The sequence below is a fragment of the Quercus robur genome, chromosome 5 (assembly GCF_932294415.1).
Source record: "Quercus robur chromosome 5, dhQueRobu3.1, whole genome shotgun sequence".
Classification (NCBI taxonomy): Eukaryota; Viridiplantae; Streptophyta; class Magnoliopsida; order Fagales; family Fagaceae; genus Quercus; species Quercus robur.
The window spans coordinates 26,883,376-26,901,505 of record NC_065538.1 but is presented as its reverse complement, the minus strand read 5'-3'; the positions used below and the strand labels follow the sequence as shown (position 1 = coordinate 26,901,505).

General features: G+C 34.8%; 1 protein-coding gene across 1 annotated transcript; it reads right to left on the bottom strand.

The window, feature by feature from the left end:
* Positions 1-215: 215 nt before the first annotated feature.
* Positions 216-3,737, bottom strand: LOC126725660 (MLP-like protein 43). Its single transcript, XM_050430475.1, has 2 exons — positions 3,531-3,737; positions 216-627 (listed from the first exon to the last, which is right to left on the bottom strand). Exons 1-2 carry the CDS (start codon positions 3,715-3,717, stop codon positions 359-361), a joined length of 456 nt encoding a protein of 151 aa, XP_050286432.1. The 5' UTR covers positions 3,718-3,737; the 3' UTR covers positions 216-358.
* Between the last annotated feature and the right edge of the window lie 14,393 nt (positions 3,738-18,130).

Below are 18,130 nucleotides of genomic sequence, written 5' to 3'. Positions count from 1 at the left end.
CAAGCCTTGTAACTCAATTGTCCATGTGGCACAAATTTGAAGCCTTATTCTTTATGAAGTACAATTTTTTTTTTGTTTTAAAATTTAATTTGTGGATAGAATTTTCAAAATATTGAAAAATACGCAATTTTTTTTTTTTTTTTGGTGGTAAAGTTTAGATATAATTCCTTAGTAAATTACGTTACAAATATAATATTTTCACAACAGTTAAACTGGTAAGTTTTTACTAGTAACATAATGCAGCAGGCAATAGAGGAAGCTCTATTTATAAGAAAGTCTTTAAAGCTCCCAAAAATTTTATTTTACACAAATACATTGTGCTTATTAATACACATCTAGCTGTAATATTTCTGCCAAGCTATTCGAGGGCAAGATGAGCATCAATATCTTTGCTCTGACCAACTGCGAATTGAAGCATTGAGCTTGCGTCAGGGTCATCGGCATTCAGTTTCTCATATTCCAAAGTCCAGTGGACCAAGCTCCCCTCACCCTTTGGAATGGCTTGAATAATGAATTTGAAACTCTTATACATCTCCTTGAGTATTCCTCCAATCACCTTGTAAGTGACTAAATAGTTTTGGTCATCAATGGTTTCGATTACCTCCTTAGACATTACAGCTTTCCCATCTAAAGAGTCAAACAAAAACACAATCAATTATAAAAACATTTGGACTTTGTGGTTTGTTTTTCTTGGTGATTTTACACCTTTCCCATCTACCTCCTTTTTTATTATTGTTACAACCTGATCCATATGCTTATATAATTTGAACTTTTGTTGTTTGCTTTCTTTGTGATATTTCATAAAATATTTATTCTTTTTTTTCCGTACTACATAAACAATAATAATTGGATTAAAAAATCCTCCTTTTTTTAATGATTTTTTTTTTCATGACACTTTATTTATAAGTAGTAAAATATAAAAATAATAATAAAATTTATGTTCGTTGGTATAGTCTTTTTCCTTTTTTTGCTAAAGAGATAGATTTTCTTATATATTTTTACATACCTATGTTTTAAATGCTCCTAAAATTAATCATTTATACACGAAAAAAATTCAATATTAAAAGGAAAATAAATGAGACAAAAATAAATTAAAGAGTACTTATACTACTTTTAAAATAAATAAATAAAAACTTAAAAAAAAAAAAAAAAAAACTAAAGGGGGGGAGCCTTTACCTAAAATTTGTTCAAAATTTTGAATTATTTACATTAAAATAGAGGGGGAGGGGCATTTTTGGAAAAGTTAGGGGGGCCTTGTGCCCCTTTCGTCCGTCCCTACCCCCCTTTCAAGTCAAATATTGGATTCGTTACAGTTGTAACTATCAAATTATTAATAAAAGTAGAAAATTAAAAATCTTTGGCTGAATTTTATTTCAGACAATAAGAAAAGATTAAAACGCAAACCTTTCCTTTTATGGATTTTTGTCTAACTTAGTTTTATGAAAAACTAGTTGCAAACCCGAGTAGTGCATGGTGAAACTTTGTATAAATATAGGATATACTAAGAAACCATAAATGTCATTAAGTACTTAATAATTCTATGTATATGCTAAGCACATTACAATTGAACATTGACAAAAATTGAAGGACAAAATTCAATGATCCATTTAAACAAAATCAACATTAGAGTGTTTGAAATAACAGAGTTTTACATTAATAGATATACTTAATTTTCAACACATTTTGCTCCAAAACTTTTAGTGAGCAAAATCATTAATAAGGTGAAAATCACTAATAATGATGATATACCTAAAGGAATCATTAAAAGTAGAGTAAATTGAAAACTATATCCCGAAAGTTTGGGAGTGTTTAGATTTTACACCCTAAAGTTTTAGAATTTGGATTTTACCTCCTTAAGTTTGGAGGTGTTTGGATTTTCCATCCTAACATTTCAAAATTTGTATTTTACTCCCTAAAGTTTGAAGGTATTTGGATTTTACACCCTAAAGTTTCAGAATTTGAGGGAGTAAAATCCAAACACTCTTAAAACTTAGAGTAAAATCCAAATTCTAAAACATTATGGTGTAAAATCCAAACACTCCCAAACTTAATGGGGGTAAAACTCAAAATTTGAAACTTTTGAATATAAAATCCTAACACTCCCAAACTTTAGGAGTGCAATTTGCAATTTGCCCTAAAAGTATGAAAAGGAAAACAATAAATTTGACCTAATATACATCTCTAAGAACTACAAAGTATTTTTTATTTTTTAACACACTTAAAAACTACCAAATTTTCAATATATGGGAAAAGAACAATGTTTCAATAAAGCTAAAAGTTTTAATACTATACATAATAAAAATTAATTATTATTAGTTCATTTATATGTTAAATATATATATATATATATATTTTTTTTTGCTAAACATATTAAATATTATTGTTGATTTATTATATATTACTAACATTTATTTTTATGATTAGTATGTCACGTAATGTGCCTGAAATCTGTCAAAATCACAATTTTGGGTTACCAATCAAAAATTTCAAATAGATTGTGGTGTCGGCACTGATTTGGGTGGAGGGTGGTCACAATCGTCTGAGAAAATTGCAATTGGATGTATTCAAAATTGAGGCTTTGGTTGATTATGATGAGAGTTAGAGACTTAGGGGTGGGGTTTACAATGAAACCACAAATTGCAAATGGGTTTGTAGCCATGAGATTTGTGTTTTAGTTTGCCATGAGAGAGAAAACAACCCAACAGAGAAAGATATCTGTGCATGAGGTAGAGAGAGATATCGGGTTCTATTTAAAAATAAATAAATAAATAAAATTACAGCTGATTGAAAAAACATCACCCAACATCACAATACAATTTCATTTTTTTTCCCACCAAGTTATCAGCACAATTAGGGGTGTTCTAATTGTGCAATCAACCCGCACCCGCAAAAACCGACCCAACCCAACCCGCCGGGTTGGGTCGGTTTTTAGGGCTTGGTGGATTGAGTTGGGTTACAAAATTTTTTTGCTAGTGGGTCAGGTTGGGTTCAAGTCATAAAATTCCAAACCCGCCAAACCCGACCCGACCCACCCATATATTTAATATATATATATATATATATATTTAAAATATATTATATAATTAATAAATTTTTTTAAATAACCAACTCTTCCTCCTATCCTATATAAAAACCAATATTAATAAATATTAGTTCATATATTAATGTATATTTTGTTTATCAACTCAAGTGGCAGGTGTGATATATTTTTTTCTGCTCAATTTAATAATAATATTAATAAAAAAAAAATTGTCCATCTCATGGGTTCAACCCGACTCATGTGGGTTGGGTTGGGTTGGACTTATGTGATGGGTTGGATTGAGTTGAATTTTTTTTAACCCACCATGATGGATTGGGTCAAAAAATCCCCTTAACCCGACCCATGCACACCCCTGCACAATCATCAACAAATCTAAGACATACACAATTGATCGCGCCATAAGCATTTGTAAGGGCAAGTATTGTATAAAACGTGAAAATATTTCAAGAATCCATAAGACATGATCAACAACAAATCTTGATTGACTTACCGAATATAAAATACCAGCACATGACGGAGCCCTCTTTTCCCCATTCGCCTTCAAGTAAATCAACACTCTGTATAAAGTTAGGGCTAAGTTTCGGTACCTCAGCTATTCTCTTGCTATTAACCTCGTGAAACCTATTTGCTGAAGCTTTGATCTCTACTTCAGCCTCTACCTTCTCAAATAGAGACATCTCAACTATGTTAATCGTAGTACGTATTTTGAAACTCACTTCTGATCCCGTCTTATATAGCCAAAAAATAATATAAATAAATAAAAAGGAAGAAAAGGAAAATTTGATGAAAAATAAAGGTTTTATTACACTTTTTTCCTTTAAATTTTGGAGGAATGCTATCTATATTCACAATACTTTCGCAACAAATTTTAAGTGGTAAGTTACTATTAATGAGACAAAAAAATGATTTCACTGATAAGCTATATTATTAATTCTAAAGAAGCCAATTCATACTGTACGTCATTTTAGTTTATTAGCTAAGGAAACAAAATATTTTTATACTGATTGATACCGGTTTACTACTTTGGGTTACCTTTGTGTGTGTGAACATATAAATTAAAATGTACATATTTTTTAAGCCTAAATATTAGTATAAGTACATTAACTCTATTTATTAGCTTAAATAATATGCTTTTTAACATTTTTTATTGTTCTAGCCAAAACATCAATATTGGGCAAAACACCCAAAAAATTCTAGATCTAGCCCATCATTTTATTTTTGTACATTTTATAATAGTACCGATAGTGGTACGATATAAACTAACTTCCTTGATTGGTTCACATCCAAATACACTACTAATATTGTATATTATTATTTACCATTAACAATATGTCACCTCACTAATTGTGAAAATTATTGTGATTCTAGAATTATTGTTCCTTAATGTCAGTGTTTTAGATTTTTCAATTAAATCCAACCATGTGGATATATTAATCAATATTGCACAAAAAGGATTAATTTTAACTACAATTAAATTCAGTTGTGAGATTCATTGACCAATACAATTATGTAATTGAATCAACTAGAAAATCTAAAACACAACTAAGGAAAGTACAAACTTTTTTAAAGTTTAATTTTCCAGTATGGATTTTTCAAACGATTGAAAAAAAAAAGCAACAAGAGAAGTAAATGCTTAAGTATGTACTTTTTCAATCTTTAATTTTCCAGTATGGATTTTTCAAACGGCTGAAAAAAAAAAAGCAACAAGGCAAAAATAAATGCATAACTATGTACTTTTTCTAACTTTAATTTTCCAGTATGGATTTTTCGAACAGTTGAAAAAAATAAACGCTAAAGTATGCACTTATACTTTAATTTTCTAGCATGGATTTTTCAAACGTTTGTAAAAAAAATAAGCAACAAGAGAAATTTAAATGCTAAAGTATATTTTTTTGACGTTAAAGATAGAAATATATTAAAAAAAGAAAAGTGAAACAGTACACAGAAAAAGGCTTGCCATGCAAAAACCATGCATCGTGGCCTACACCTCCTACGAAACCAACCAAAAAACAAAAAAAAAAGAAAAGTATAAACAAAACAAGCCATAACGAGGGTCCACAGCAAGTTTCTGGTAGTCCCCCATCAGCTCAGTTGCTTGGCGGAGAATCTACCTTGGATGGGTCTGTGTGTTCTGGAAGTGTATACGGTTTCGCGCATTCCATATCGCCCACGCAATCATAGCCCATAGCTCAAATTCCTTTCCGGAAAGTCTCTTCATCATCTGTCTCGTAAGAAGGAAGAAGCTTGGCTCTGAGGAGCTTGTTTTCTGAATTCTACCCCTCACCAGCGCCCACAGTTGATGTGGTATTGATAAATTTAGGAGACTGGTAGTTTGCCTCTCTCCCTCAAATAGTCAAGTCTAAATAAGCAGGCATTACAAATATCTAACAAGGAATAATGTGCAAAACATGCAACTTTGTCACCAAGATTCTCAAAACCAATAGCGAGCCACACACAGGGGCGGCCCTGCAGCCAGCCAGAGCCAAAAAATAAAGATTATATATAATTTTTTTTTTGACACTAAAATAAAAATTTGAACACTCTAATAGTAAATTTTGTTTAATCTCAGCTAAAATAAATCTAAATATAATCATCTTATTACTACTTTCACAATATTATTATCACAATAATTTTACAATAAAGGTTATATTTTTGGAAAAAGAGGGTTTTAACCTATGGTGTCAGCTCACTCCTGATAATAGTTCTTTATAATCAAATCAAGACATAAATTTTTTTTTAGTGTAAGTAGGAATTAAACTTCAAATCTTTTATTCAATCATTATAGACTTTAATAGTTGAGCAAACTAGAATCCACTTTTACAATAAAGGTTAAGTGGCAAGTTTTAATTGGTTTTTATTTAGACCCACAATTGGCATCACTTTTTTACATATCTTTAACATGTTACCTAGATTTTATTGTAAAAGTATTGTGTCAGTACCTCTACTCTTAAAATTGCTCATTCATTAATAAAAATAAATAAATAAATAAACATTTTCTCTAAACTTTGACTTACTTTGTCGTTGGCCGCAAATGAAACTACTTTTTCCTACACTTTTCTTCTTTATTAGCAAAAAATTACACCACTTTTAGCACACAAAAAAGCAAAAAAAAAAAAATGACACCACCTATACAACCAACTAATCTATATCTACTTCTATGATTCTTTCCTCATTTTCTCTATCTCTCTTTCTCCCTTCTATGTTTTCTTTCATTCTAGTCAAGCAGTTTGATGAGTGCTCTATAGATTTCCAAGTCCGTAAAGTCTTTTAATGCTTGCTCCAATTCCAAGAGAATGACCACTTGTATGGTTAAAAAATAAAAAGTCATACACTTCAAAAGCAAAAACTTATATCAATTACTATTTTTTTTCTTACTTTCGCGTTTACTCCCAGTCCTACTCCTAGGTGTATTACTATTCTTCTTATTATATATTTTTATTTAATTGATATTACATATAAATATAATAAATTATTATTAATATGACAAAAATGTATGATTAATTATTTAATTCTATTTATTTATGCATTCAATGGATGTTGTCTTACTGATCTTTAAACTATTAAATTTTTTTTAGATAATTGTAAAATATAGTTGTATTGTATACTAAATTGTATTTAGAATAAATTAGATTATTGTATATAATATGAAAGTTGTATATACAAGAAAAAAAATAATCATTTTTTTTATTTTACCCCCCACAAAAAATTCCTAGCTCCAACACTATTGGCCCTCTTAGAAAAAATCCTAGAGCCGCCATGCCACTGGCCACACACATAACACCCCTATGGGGAAAACATTTAAAATAAATTATTATCCCATGTTGTTCCAAAGACTTCGCCAAGACCATGGTTTTAAAAAACTGGAATCGTCAAAAAACCATTTTTTTCCCTTAATTCTCAGTTTATGCATTACACCAGCCAAGACACGTGAGAATGCTGGCGTGACTGGATCTAGACCTTACTCATGGAGTTGTTGTGAGCCAAGGAAGGAAAACGCTGGTTGAAGGAGAGGATCTTTGGCCCATGCCAATGGCATGACCATCTTGGGGAAGAGTGAGATTTGCACCTGACATGGACAACTAGCACTTGCACAAAAGGGAGATAGTGACCCCCTATGGTCAGATGCTATAAGACACCCCTTATTGGCTAAGCTTATGCTGGGCCACTGTTGGAGACACGCATATCACTCTTAGTATTCTTGATGTCCCTTTCCTTGTCCAAGGTTTGCTCCCCACATAGTAGCAGAGTCACCCTTCGTTCCACTACCTAACATTGGCGTGCTTTCTCTCTCCTCTAGCAGTCACATAGTACAATAGTTGTATTAAGATTCAAATGGAGGAATCATTGTTTGACACCTGTCCTTTTATACCCAATAATATTTCTTAGACTATAAAAGGAACATGTTGCTGAACCATTAGGACAAGAACCTAGAGAAACTAAGAGAAAAGCCAAAAAGTTTTGGTAGGAAAGTGAGGTAGAGAGAAAAGGCACCATTCTGGGGAAGAACATCACCATTGTACAAAGATCTTTTTTACATAATAAAAAGCTCAAGAGAGTGAGGGACATTCCCCTTGTTCACCTGTGGTCTTTCATCCCTTCCAAAGGGCTTTGCATGTATTCCTCACATCTTCTTTACTTTTCATGTTATGCTTTCTATTTCTCATGACCTTAAAGTGTTAAAGCTTTCATTTTTAGTGTTCTTAGGTTTTTTTTGACTTAAATGTACTGTTAGATCCATCATCCATTCTCTTACATAGCTTTGATAATCTAACTTGCACGTAGATTTTTACTGACTCCACTAGGGAGAATCTTTGGTTGTCTTCCCTTTTAGTTATACCCTGTTTGTTCTTTTTTCGATCCTATATTCAGTTATATTTCTCTTTGGCCATTCAATGCCTCCAAGAAAGAAAAACGCAAGTGCTCAAGTTGGTTCAGGAGAAAACCAACAAGCAGAGGTGAGTGTAGACCATATCTCCATGCACATTATAGGCATAGAATCATTCGAGGAGGTCAGACAGCCTGATAACAAGGACCTCATGGCAGCCATTGAGGCCTTTTAGTGTTCTTAAGCCACCATGTGGGCAGAATTCCAATCCTTACGCCAAAGGATAACTACCCTTCAAAACCCACAAGGAGGCTAAGGACCTCAAGGAGAGACCGAAAGGTCGAATCTTGTTCCACCCCAGAACCTAGATCCACTCCTCAACTAGAGGGAACCTCTACAGCTCAAAGGACCCCAAGCATCTCCCTACTTAACTAGGGAAGGCATCACAACCGTCCTGCTTGAGGCTAGGAAAGCAGAGAGTTTTGCTTATACCTATACAAGGTCTCATTACCCTGAAGAGATGGCCGAGAAGCCTTATCTAGTCAACTACACACTCCTATCTTCCTTAAGTACGATGGCATGATTGGGAATGCTAAAGAGCATATCAGGAAGTATGTGGATGCCTTGACGGCTTACTCTCATAACCAAGAATTGAGACTTAGGGAGTTCTCCAAATCCCTATAAGGTCGAGCCTTCACTTGGTACACTAGCCTTTTGCCAAGGTTGGTTTTGAGCTGGAATGATATGCCTACCCAATTCATGAAGAAGGTTTTTGCTTTGGATGAGAAGCATACTCTGTGAGATCCGCAATAGGAAAGGCAGAAGTTATCCGAGGGGTTACTAGACTACATCCTTAGGTTCAAGGACCTCTCCTTGATATGCTATGATCTAGTAGAGGAAGAAAGATTAGTGGATATTTGTATCACTGGCAAGTTGTATGAGTACCACCTTTATCTAGAGAACCAGCAGATCCCAAGTTTCACAAGGTTGGTGGAAGCATCTAGAAGGACAAGCATGTCAATAAGGAAACCTTTCGAGGGCTCGACTTCATAAACCATCAGTGAGGAAACCTTCCAATGGCTCGACTTCACAAACCACAAGTGCCCCCAAAAAACCTTGGAAGCGAGAGAGTAAAAAGGTGGAAGTAGCTGTGGTAGAAATGCCAAAGAAGGCCACCAAAGTCAAAAAAAGAGAAAGAAGTGGTATTCCTCCCCCTTATTATGTCTCAGCGGAAGAGCTATACAACATCCTAAAAGCTTGGGTGAAGGATGGCGTGATGGTCCTGCTCAAGTGCAAACGTGAGCCAATAGAGGAGAAAAAGCGAGGTGCACTTTGCTATAGGTATCATAGGAGTAACCACCACACCATGGACTACTACACTCTGAGAAAAACATTCGATGAAAAGGTGGCCATGGGTGATTTTGTCATCAAGAATAGGAAGCATATAGACCAAAGGATGCACAAGCCTAAGGTAGTGATGACCTTTTTTATAGGTTGTGAAGACCCTATGGAAGAAGAGGCTGGGAGTGCAACCACCAGTAGTACCGCACCCGTGCCATTGCAAGATGAAGAAATGGCATTGGAAATTCAAAAAGATGATAAAGTTCATACCTTTCTCAAAGGAATGGGTCTCAGGTCGTTGGCTAGAAGTGAGGCAGCTCAAGCCCTAACTTGAGTGGTGGAAAGAAGCCAGGGAATAGCTGCTTCTGAGGGAAGCAAGTGGCGTATCAAGAGACTAGGGAAGCAGTGACCTTCTCTGCCAGGGATTTAGCCAACCAAGCTATGGATGGTAAGAGGCCTTTGTATGTCACCACTTTCCTGGGGGCTTCTCAAATTAAGAGGGCCTTAGTGGATACTGGTGCCTCCACCAACTTCTTGCCCCTCCCGACATTGGATGCCTTGGGCATTCCACGAGAAACCACTCAAATAGTAGGAATAGGATCGTTGTAGCAGTGCACCTTAGGGCATGTATATTTGGATTTGAAGGTAAGACCCATTAGGGCACTTACTCTTATGCATGTGATGGATGATGATACTTCAGACCACATTATTTTGGGTTGCCCTTGGCTTAAAGCACATAAAGCAATGGCTTCCACGTATCATCAGTGCGTGAAGGTTGTTTGGAAAGATAGACTTGTGACCACTGAGGCCACTAGTATGCCTTGTGATAGGGTAAAGCTCCACTATGTAAAGGCAGCTTTGTATTAAGAGTTTGAACCCGAAAGAGAGAACAAGATCCTTCCTTTCAATGCCACCATTTAGAAAGTAAGGAAGAAGGCGACAGAGAGGTTGTAGAACCTGAGAGACCTCCTAAGATCAAGGGGACCACCAAGCCTGATGGCAAGGTGGTCTATAAGTTCTGATGGTCAAGGGAAGAGGGTCGGGTGAATGGCGGGCCTAACCCCTTTAGCCTTACTCAACAGCTAAGAGGGGAGCACACAGTTGAAGAACCTGTGAAGGAAGCTCCTGAATGCATGAATGATGTTGTGAAGAACGTTCAAGAAGAGCTCATTGAGGTCAATCTCAGTGAAGGAGGAAGAGAAAGAATGGTTAAGTTAAGTAAAAGTTTATCGGAGAGAGAAAAGAGATAGCTGGTAGCTTTGTTGAAAGAATATAAAGAAGTTTTTGCTTGGGACTATGAAGAGATGCCAGGATTAGATCCAAAGCTGGTCACACATAAGCTGAATGTTGATCCTAAGCCAAACCTATGAAACAGCCAACAAGGAAATATCATTTAGATGTTGAAGAGAAGATCAAGGCTAGGGTGAGTAAGCTTTTGAAATTAGAGTCCATAGAAGAGATCAAATGTCCATAATGATTAGCCAATATAATCCCTGTGAAGAAGAAAGGCAAGTAGATAAGGATTTGTGTAGATTTTAGAGAACTTAACAAGGCCTTTCCTAAAGATGAGTTCCCATTACCCAATGTCGACATTTTAGTGGATAACTACTAGTCACGAACGCTTTTCCTTTATGGATGGCTACAATGGTTACAATCAAATCTTTATGGAGCTACCAGATGCCCGAAGAACTGCCTTTTAGATACCTTTTGGGAATTACTACTACAAAATGATTCATTTTGGATTGAAGAATGCTGGTGCTACCTATTAGTGAACCATGACTTTGATCTTTTAGTGATATGTTACACAATCAGGTGGAAGACTATATTGATGACTTAGTGGTAAAGGCAAAGAAATTGGTTGAACACTTGTTACTTTTGAGGCAAGTTTTTGAGAGATGTAAGGAGTAAAACTTGAGAATGAACCCTTCCAAATGTGCCTTCAGGGTATCGTCGGGGAAGTTCTTCGGATTCCTTATCCATTAAAGAGGGATTGATCTAGATCCCACTAAAGCTAAGGCAATAGCAACACTTACCCCACCAGCAACTTTGAAAGAATTGAAAAGCTTTGTAGGAAAGGTGTCTTACTTTAGAGGGTTTATCCCAGGATTGGCTGAGATATTGAATCCTTTTGTCGAGCAAACAAAGAAGGGAGTAGCATTTGTATGGTGTGATCAATGTGAGAGGGCATTCAAGAAGATACAAGCAATTCTGGTAGACCCTCATACCATGGTTACTCCATCACCTGGTAAGCCTCTCTTGTTATATATAGCCAATACGGAGCAATCACTGGGGGCTTTGTTAACCCAGGAGCAAGGAGGTATGGAGAAGCTAGCATACTACATTAGCAGGCTCATGAAGGGACCAGAGCTGAGGTACTCCATGGTTGAAAAGGTATTTCTATCCTTGGCATTTGCTGTGTCAAAATTTATTCATTACTTTCTAAGGCATCTTATACAATTGGTAACCAAAAGTAACCCTGTGAAATATCTCCTAACCCACCCTCAATTGTTGAGGAGAATGGCTTAATGGCCATCCTGACATCATGCCATGATATCTAGTGCATAAGACCATCCACCATTAAATTGCAAGCAGTGGCCAACTCCCTAGGGACTAGTGATTTCTCACTTCCCCAATAGGAAGTCTTGGTGAAAAAGGAGCAAGAATGGTCTATGCACTTCGATGGCTCATCTATATCTCAGTGAGGGGGAATAGGAGTAGTGTTGAAGTCACTATTGGAAGAACACACGTTTTCCTACAAGTTGCGTTTCCCTTATTCAAACAACGAAGTAGAATATAAAGCTCAAGTTGTAGGACTGAAGGCTACCAAGAGACTTAGCATAAGAAGGTTGAAAGTATTTGGGGATTTCAAGTTAGTCATTAAGCAAATTGAGGGAACCTATGGGGTGAAGAATCCTAACTTGGCCACTTACAGGGCCACAATATAGGAACTCATGAGACACTTCGCCTCCATAGAATGCAAAGTGATTAATCGAAATGAGAACAAGTTGACTGATTCACTGGTCACCTTAGCCACCAAATAAGTATTGAAGAAAGAGAAGATGACACAATGGTCCAAGGTAGGGACATTAGGACAAGTTTGCCATCAAATATGAAAGACTTGCTTAAGATCAATGGGGACTTGTTTTTCAAAGGAGTAGAAGGGTTGCTAATAAAGTGTGACTTAAGGCAAGAAGGGCCAATAGCTGCATAGGTTACACCATGATGTTTGTGGGGTAAACCTTGATGTCAGCCTATATAGAAAATTGCAGAGGGTAGGGATCTTTTGGCCAGAGATGGCTAGTGATGCCAAGGAAGAGTAGAGAGACTGTAAAATTTGTTCTATCGTACCTCTAGATCAAGTAAAAATGCTGAATAGTGAAGTACAAGAAGAAGATTAGTAGGATCCGTACTTGAGATACCTTTTAAGGGGTGTACTACCTGTTGATCAATTAAAAAAGGAGAAGCTAAATAAATATCCAACAAGATTCAAAAGTTGTTCAAGAGAAGCTTTTAAGGGAAATGGCTGGTGTGCATTCCCTACAAAGAGGTAAAGGGCATTCTCTCAGATTTGCATGAGGGAGAGCTACTAGGACACACTAGTGGCAGAAAGTTATGGCAAATGGCTTTGCACCAAGGATACTACTGGCCCACCATACAAAGAGATGCCCAGGATTTCGCCAAGAAGTGTCAAGAATGTCAAAGGCGAGGAGATGAGATACATACCAGCCACCAAAGCCTCCACCCAACTATGGCTCCATATCCTTTCCACAATTGGTGGTTGGACTTCATAGGTCCCATAAATCCCCGTTTTGAAGGATGTGTTTGGGTATTGGTAGTCACTAAGCTATTTACCAATTGGGTGGAAGCTATGGCCGTGAAGAAAGCAACAAGTAGCTTAATGGCTAATTTTCTGAGGGAAAATATGATTTGTTGTTTTAGGGTACCAAACAAATTCATTTATGACAACGGCACACCATTTCTAAACAATGATGTGCGTCGTTTAACAAAATAGTACTCCATAACTCACACGACATCAACACCATATTAACCCAAAGAAAATGACCAAGTTGAGGCCTCCAACAAAATAATACTAAAGATATTTGGAAAAATGACTAAGGAGAACGGAAAAGGATGGAGAGAGGAACTTCCTACAGCTCTGTGGGCTCATAGAATAGCTAAATCACAAGTTATAGGAGCCCCGCCCTTTTCCTTAGTTTATGGCACAGAGGTTGTCATCCCAATAGATTTAGTAAGGCCAGTAGTGAAGCTAGCAAAGATAGCAGGGATGCCCAGAAAAGACATTTTGGAGATTATTAAAGAACAGTGCGTCAATGTTGCCTCTAATAATCGCCTTTACTAGGCAAGTATGAAGGCAAGGCATAAAGGCCAAGTTAAAGAAAGAAAATCTCAAGTGGAATTTTTTTTTTGGAAAACAGCCCCTTATGTACAAGGTGTGGCTGGAGTAGTCAGACACAAGTTTTCATCAAAATGGGAAGGACCTTACATTGTGAAAGAAGCACATCAGACCAAACACTATTGGCTGAAAGATCAGGCAAGTACAAAGGCGTATAGCCCCATTAGCGTAACTCACCTTAATAAATACTATGCTTAATTTTGTAACCTGATACTTTTTGTTCCACAATGTTTATAAACTCTATAAATAAGACCCTTTCCATTCAGTTATTTTATACTCTCTCCCTCCCAAATTGTTTGACTTGTATTCCATTTTGGGATGTCCTAAAATTATGTCTTGTTTGAAAAGTCAAACACTATTAATTTATTAACTTTCCTTTTATGCCCTTAATTTATTTGTGGGAGAATTCTTTTAATATAAAAAAATAAATAAAAACCTAAATTTTGAAATCCACTATACATGTCATCTTTATTTAAATTATATATAAAATAATGTTTTAAAATAATTTTTTGATAAATTTGTTTAAGGGTAATATAGGAAATTTTTAAAATTTTTCAAAGAGATAAGGTGTTTCCCTAAATAATTGAGTTTTTCTAACTAGGTCAAACAATTTGGGACAGAGGGAGTATTTTACTGTTCATGATATGCATGCAAAGTTCAATATCCTAACTGAATAAAAACTTAATAAAGTTTACAAACAAATGGGTTTCCCACGACCATAAAATATTACAAACTTGAAAATTAAAAAATGTTTGTAAGGGTACTGATATTTTCAAAAGAGAAATCTAGATGGCTCAAAGCACCTAGCTCTCCTTTCATTTTGTAAACCTCTTTATCCAAAGAACTTTGTTCTACTGTGACATCTTCTAGCTGAGTCTAAAGGGCAAAACTAGCTTGTGAGAGATTGAACTAGCTCTCAAAAAGAGATAGGCATTGGCACCTCTCTTTTTTGGGGTTTCGTTTAGTCGCCACTTATTTTTTATGTTACAAAAAATAAGAAAAATAAAAAATACATATCTAAAATACTTCAATTTTCATTAATTGAATATGTAAATACAATTTGGTAGAAGAACATTACAAGGTTTTGGTCCTAAATACAATCTATGTAAAAAATACAAAGCTTTGGTCCTACATACAATCTACCAAAACAAAAATAAAGGACTATTCTACTAACCAAAACCTATGGTTCAAGGGCTAGGTTATAGAATGGGAAGATAATAGGCACCCATTCTGCTGGGATAGAATCCGATCTTCTAGACTTTAAATGATCATTTAGGTGCCCTTAAACAATGATATACAACAGATTATGAAATACAACATGTTATGTAAGCTTTTTAGATCTATGGCTAAATGTTATTTCAAGACTTCAGATCTGTATACTCTTCTGTGTAAAGAAACCAAATTTCATATTTAATATGGAAAACAATATTAAGAAAAAAGATCTGATACCAATTTTTATAAAAATATTTTTGATGACAAAGCGGAGATCTAGATTCCAATAAATTTTGGTGAGAAAAACTTAGATCCAATTTTAGGTATGAAAAAGATGAATTTTTAATGAAAATTTTAGATCTGATTTTTAATTATGAAAAATGATGAGTTTTAAAGAAAGAATTTCAGATCTGGTTTTTTATTATGAAAAAGAATGAATTTAAACAAAGAATTTCATAGTTGAAGGCTTGAAGCTTTTATTAACAAAGAACTATAGATCTAAGATTATATCATGAACATCCAAAATCTATATGATCAAACATGTGAATCAAACAACCATTGCATTTTTTATCATGAAACAAAGACTCAAAAGAAAAATCATATCAAAGATTAATGTTCACATGTTAACTTGGAAAGTATAGTTAGATACGCACGCTAATAAAAGAATAAACATTCAAACATGCATGTTAATAAAGGAGTAAAAGTGATACCTGCATCAATTACACGAACAACAAACAAATTCTACAGGGGGAATTGCTTTAGATTTTAAAGAGAGTGAATCTCTGTAAGTCGTAAAGAATTATCACTTAAAAGGAAAGAAAATCTTAAAGTCATACTTCTAGAGTTTCTTTAATGTTAAGGGGCAAAGGGGCCAAGGGTGCTGAATGTTAAGAGGCCTCCTCTATTTATAGAGGTGTTACTTGCTTAGAAAATAAGCTAGGGATGCTTAAAAATTAAGTCAGATCAGCTTAAAAAACAAGCAAAAAACGCATGGTGAAAATCATAAAAAAAGAAAAAGAAAAAAAAGAAGAGATTTGGATAAGAGTAAGCTAATTTTTCAGATCAGAATACATTTCAATATTTTGATCATATCTCTTTACTAAAAATTCAGATTAAGCTAAAAGTTTTACAGCTGAAGGGAACTTCAATTCCCTATAACTTTGCCAGAAATAGCCTAGTCTGAATTTCGAGTTTTACTATGACAAAAGTGCCCTAGAACATGAATGTGAAATCTACTACTTGATTAGCAACTTTTTGAAGTGCTTACAAGTCTAAAATTGTATTTGGACAAATTTTAGAGTTATTTTCATGATAAACCACATCCCAAAGTGATAATTGGGATTTTTAAAATAATTTTTTTGAGTATAATTATCCCAAAAACCTAATTATCTACAGTATTTAAATATTATCAGCTTAATTATTTTTAATTACATGCAACAAATCTCACTTTAAAAAAAATAATCCTCCAATCACGCAAAATCATTTTATTAATCTTAATTATTAACCGATCAAAATTAATTTTAATTAATCACATGCAATCAATTCCACCTAAATGAATGCATACAGATTGTGAAAACTTGATCTTGTGATATCTTTCAATCCGACAATCCGATTAGGAAACCGGGCATATTGTTGTGATCATTAGAATCTCAAGATCATTTTTATAATATTTGATAAATGATTTAATACATGAAATGCAATTATGATTTTTGGGTATTTAGAAGGATTATTTTGGTCATCTTCCAAGGTTAAATTATGGGTGCAAAATTGAGTGTCTACAGAATGCCTGTCATTGACAGAGCTTGAAAAGAAAATGTCAATGTAAAATAAAGACACACTAATTTTAGAAGCCATGATTTAATCGAGGTTGATTTTTCAAGAAATTTCTAGCCCTGGAACCTAGAACCTTGGGACGTAGTAACATTGTTTTATCGTCTTACATAAAAAATGAGAAATGTTGACATCTAATGTGCTTGATGAATGAAGAACCTTTGTATTAAGGAAATAGTGATTTGCTTTTATGTCTGGAGTCTCCACACAAACAAGAAAGGATGATTGAATTCCACGTTTGGGGTCTCTATACAAACGGGAAATGGTGATTGATTTTCAAGTCTGGAATCTCTACATAGACAAGAAAGGATTATTGAATTCCACGCCTAGAGTCTCTACACAAACGGAAAATGGTGATTGGCTTTCATGTCTCGGTCTCTGCACAAACAAGCAAGGATGATTGAATTCCACATTTGGTGTCTTTGTACAAACAGGAAATGGTGATTGGCTTTCATGTCTGGAGTCTTTGCACAAACAAGAAAGGATGATTGAATCCCACGTTTGGTGTCTTTGCACAAACGGGAAATGCTGATTGGCTATCAAGTCTAGAATCTCTGCATAGACAAGAAAGGATAATTGAATTCCACACCTGGAGTCTCTACACAAATGGGAAATAGTGATTGGCTTTCATTCTAGAGTCTCTGCACAAACAAGAAAAGATGATTGAATTCCACGTCTGGAGTCTCTGCACATATGGGAAATGGAGATTGGCTTTCAAGTTTAGAATCTCTGCATAGACAAGAAATATGGATTCGATTTTCAAGTTTAGAATCTCTACATAGATGAGAAATATTAACTGGGTCTTCAAGTCTAGAATCTCTACATAGACAAGAAATATTGACTAGGTCTTCAAGTCTAGAATCTCTGCATAGATGAGAAGCATTGATTGGATCTCTAAGTCTAGAATCTCTACATAGACAAGAAGTCTTCAAGTCTAGAATCTCTGCATAGACAAGAACTATTGATTGGGTCTTCAAGACTAGAATCTCAGCATAGACAAGAAGTCTTCAAGTATAGAATCTCTGCATAGACAAGAAGCATTGATTGGATCTTCAAGTCTAGAATCTCTGCATAGACGAGAAGTCTTGATTGAATCTTTAAGTTTAAAGTCTCTACATAGACGAGAAGTCTTGATTCAATCTTCAGGTATAGAATCTTTGCATAGATAAGAAGTGTTTCAAGTCCAGAATCTTTGCATAGACAAGAAATATTTATTGAATCTTCAAGTCTCAAATCTCAGCATAGACAATAAATATTTATTTAATCTTCAAGTCTAGAATCTTTGCATAGATAAGAAGTGTTGATTGGATCTTCAAGTCTAGAATCTCAACATAGACGAGAAGTGTTGATTGGATCTTTAAGTCTAGAATCTTTGCATATTCAAGTCTAGAATCTCAGCATAGACAAGAAGTGTTGATTGGATCTTTAAGTCTAGAATCTCTGGATAGACAAGAAGTGATGATTTAAT

What these genes read in the sequence shown, in the direction of transcription:
- LOC126725660 (XM_050430475.1), bottom strand. Translation starts at nt 3,717, where the DNA reads ATGTCTCTATTTGAGAAGGTAGAGGCTGAAGTAGAGATCAAAGCTTCA. An exon ending in GTGCTGGTATTTTATATTCG is followed by an intron (nt 628 to 3,530) that starts GTAAGTCAATCA and finishes TTGACTCTTTAG; the next exon opens with ATGGGAAAGCTGTAATGTCT.